Consider the following 1303-nt stretch of genomic DNA (forward strand, 5'->3'; position numbering starts at 1 on the left):
ACAGAAGTGAGGCGCTCATCACCAGTGGGACACTGGCTCTGCTTTCCTGCAGTGCCCCCCCCTGCCCCGGGTGGGAGGAAGCAGGGGTGCCAGAAGTTTTCCATATATTTATTTGAAATGAATGGTTTCCAGAGACACAGGGTTAGTCCTACCATCCTGGCATCACTACAACAACACTGGTGAGTGGCTCACTCTCCACATGGACACAGAGAACAGGCGGCCCCAGGCCAGGGCCCAGAACAATATATACAGGCTGAACAGGAGCTCCACGGACAGCTCAAGAAAACTGACCAGAACACAAGGGGGAGGAGGCAGCAGAGAGTGGTGCAGCCAGAGCCAAGTTTGCCCTGGTGCTGCTTTGGGAGGAAGGGGGAGAGCAGACAGAGCTCCTCACTTCAGTCAGCAGCTGCCCGAGCCCCCAGCCAGAGCAGAGGGAGCTGGTGATGGCACCTTGCACCAAGGAAGGGGGTTATGCCACGATGGGGTAGTTGTGAGAAAGGGGCGGTGCTGGTACAGACCCATCTATCAGTTTTCCGCTGACTCAGAAAACATTGATAAAATTGAGGGAGGTGGCCCGGATGCGGTATGAGGGAGGTGTCCCCGTGGTGAGGCTGGATCTCTGCCCTCAGGTCCTGGCACCAGCTTCCTCCCTGCAGCCAGCCCAAACCTCTCCCACCCCTGGGAACAAGCCCTTCCCGTGACCCATTACCTCTCGGGCTGCCGGTGGTCCTTACCTACTGGCTTGAAAACACCACCCTGCTGCGGCAGCAGAGCTACTGTGCCACCCAAAGCCTCAGGAGGGCTTTCTAAAGGAAGGGGTAATTAGTAGCCTCAGGGCTGCTGGTCCCAGGCACTCTGCCATATGGTATGGTTCCTGCCCTGGGGCACAGGGAGAGAGGGGTAGTGTCAGGGCTGAGGGTAGGGGGGCACGGGGCTGGGCAAGGGGAGCTGCCCCAGGGGCTCTGCCACCCTTGTGCTGTGGGGACTGGCCCCAGGGAAGATGGCTCACCCTGAAGCTGGGACAGGAAGCAGGACTGAGCGTGGGGGCCACATACATAAGAGAGGCCTGTGAAGAGGAGGATGGGATGTCCAAGTCCGGTAATGGTGAAGGGACAGCACCGCCACAGCACCATCCTCTCCCATGATGCTTAGCCCCCAGCCTGCTGCGGGAGGCAGGAAGGTGAGGCGCCCACGGCTGAAGCACAGCCAGCCCAGCAGCACCTCACTTAGTCCATGTCATCCTCCAGGCCGCTAAGTCGACTGTGCTCCTCGTAGATCTCCCTCACGGCCAGGATGCGGTTCA

At 59.6% G+C, this 1303-nt stretch overlaps 2 protein-coding genes across 2 annotated transcripts in view; one reads left to right on the plus strand and one right to left on the minus strand.

The window, feature by feature from the left end:
• Positions 1-589, plus strand: part of LOC104495468 (gap junction alpha-3 protein-like) — a 2178-nt gene extending 1589 nt beyond the window's left edge. Inside the window, exon 2 of the mRNA XM_010138438.1 lies at positions 546-589. Coding sequence (XP_010136740.1) covers positions 546-589 — 44 coding nt within the window. The remainder of the gene's footprint in view (positions 1-545) is intronic.
• A 637-nt stretch (positions 590-1226) lies between these two features.
• ZMYM3 (zinc finger, MYM-type 3) overlaps positions 1227-1303 on the minus strand; it is a 22289-nt gene continuing 22212 nt past the window's right edge. The window contains exon 26 of the mRNA XM_010138436.1: positions 1227-1303. This exon is cut by the window's right edge and continues 1 nt beyond it. Within this exon, the coding sequence (XP_010136738.1) occupies positions 1227-1303 (77 nt within the window).

This window comes from Buceros rhinoceros, unplaced genomic scaffold (assembly GCF_000710305.1).
Source record: "Buceros rhinoceros silvestris isolate BGI_N320 unplaced genomic scaffold, ASM71030v1 scaffold12646, whole genome shotgun sequence".
NCBI lineage: Eukaryota > Metazoa > Chordata > Aves > Bucerotiformes > Bucerotidae > Buceros > Buceros rhinoceros.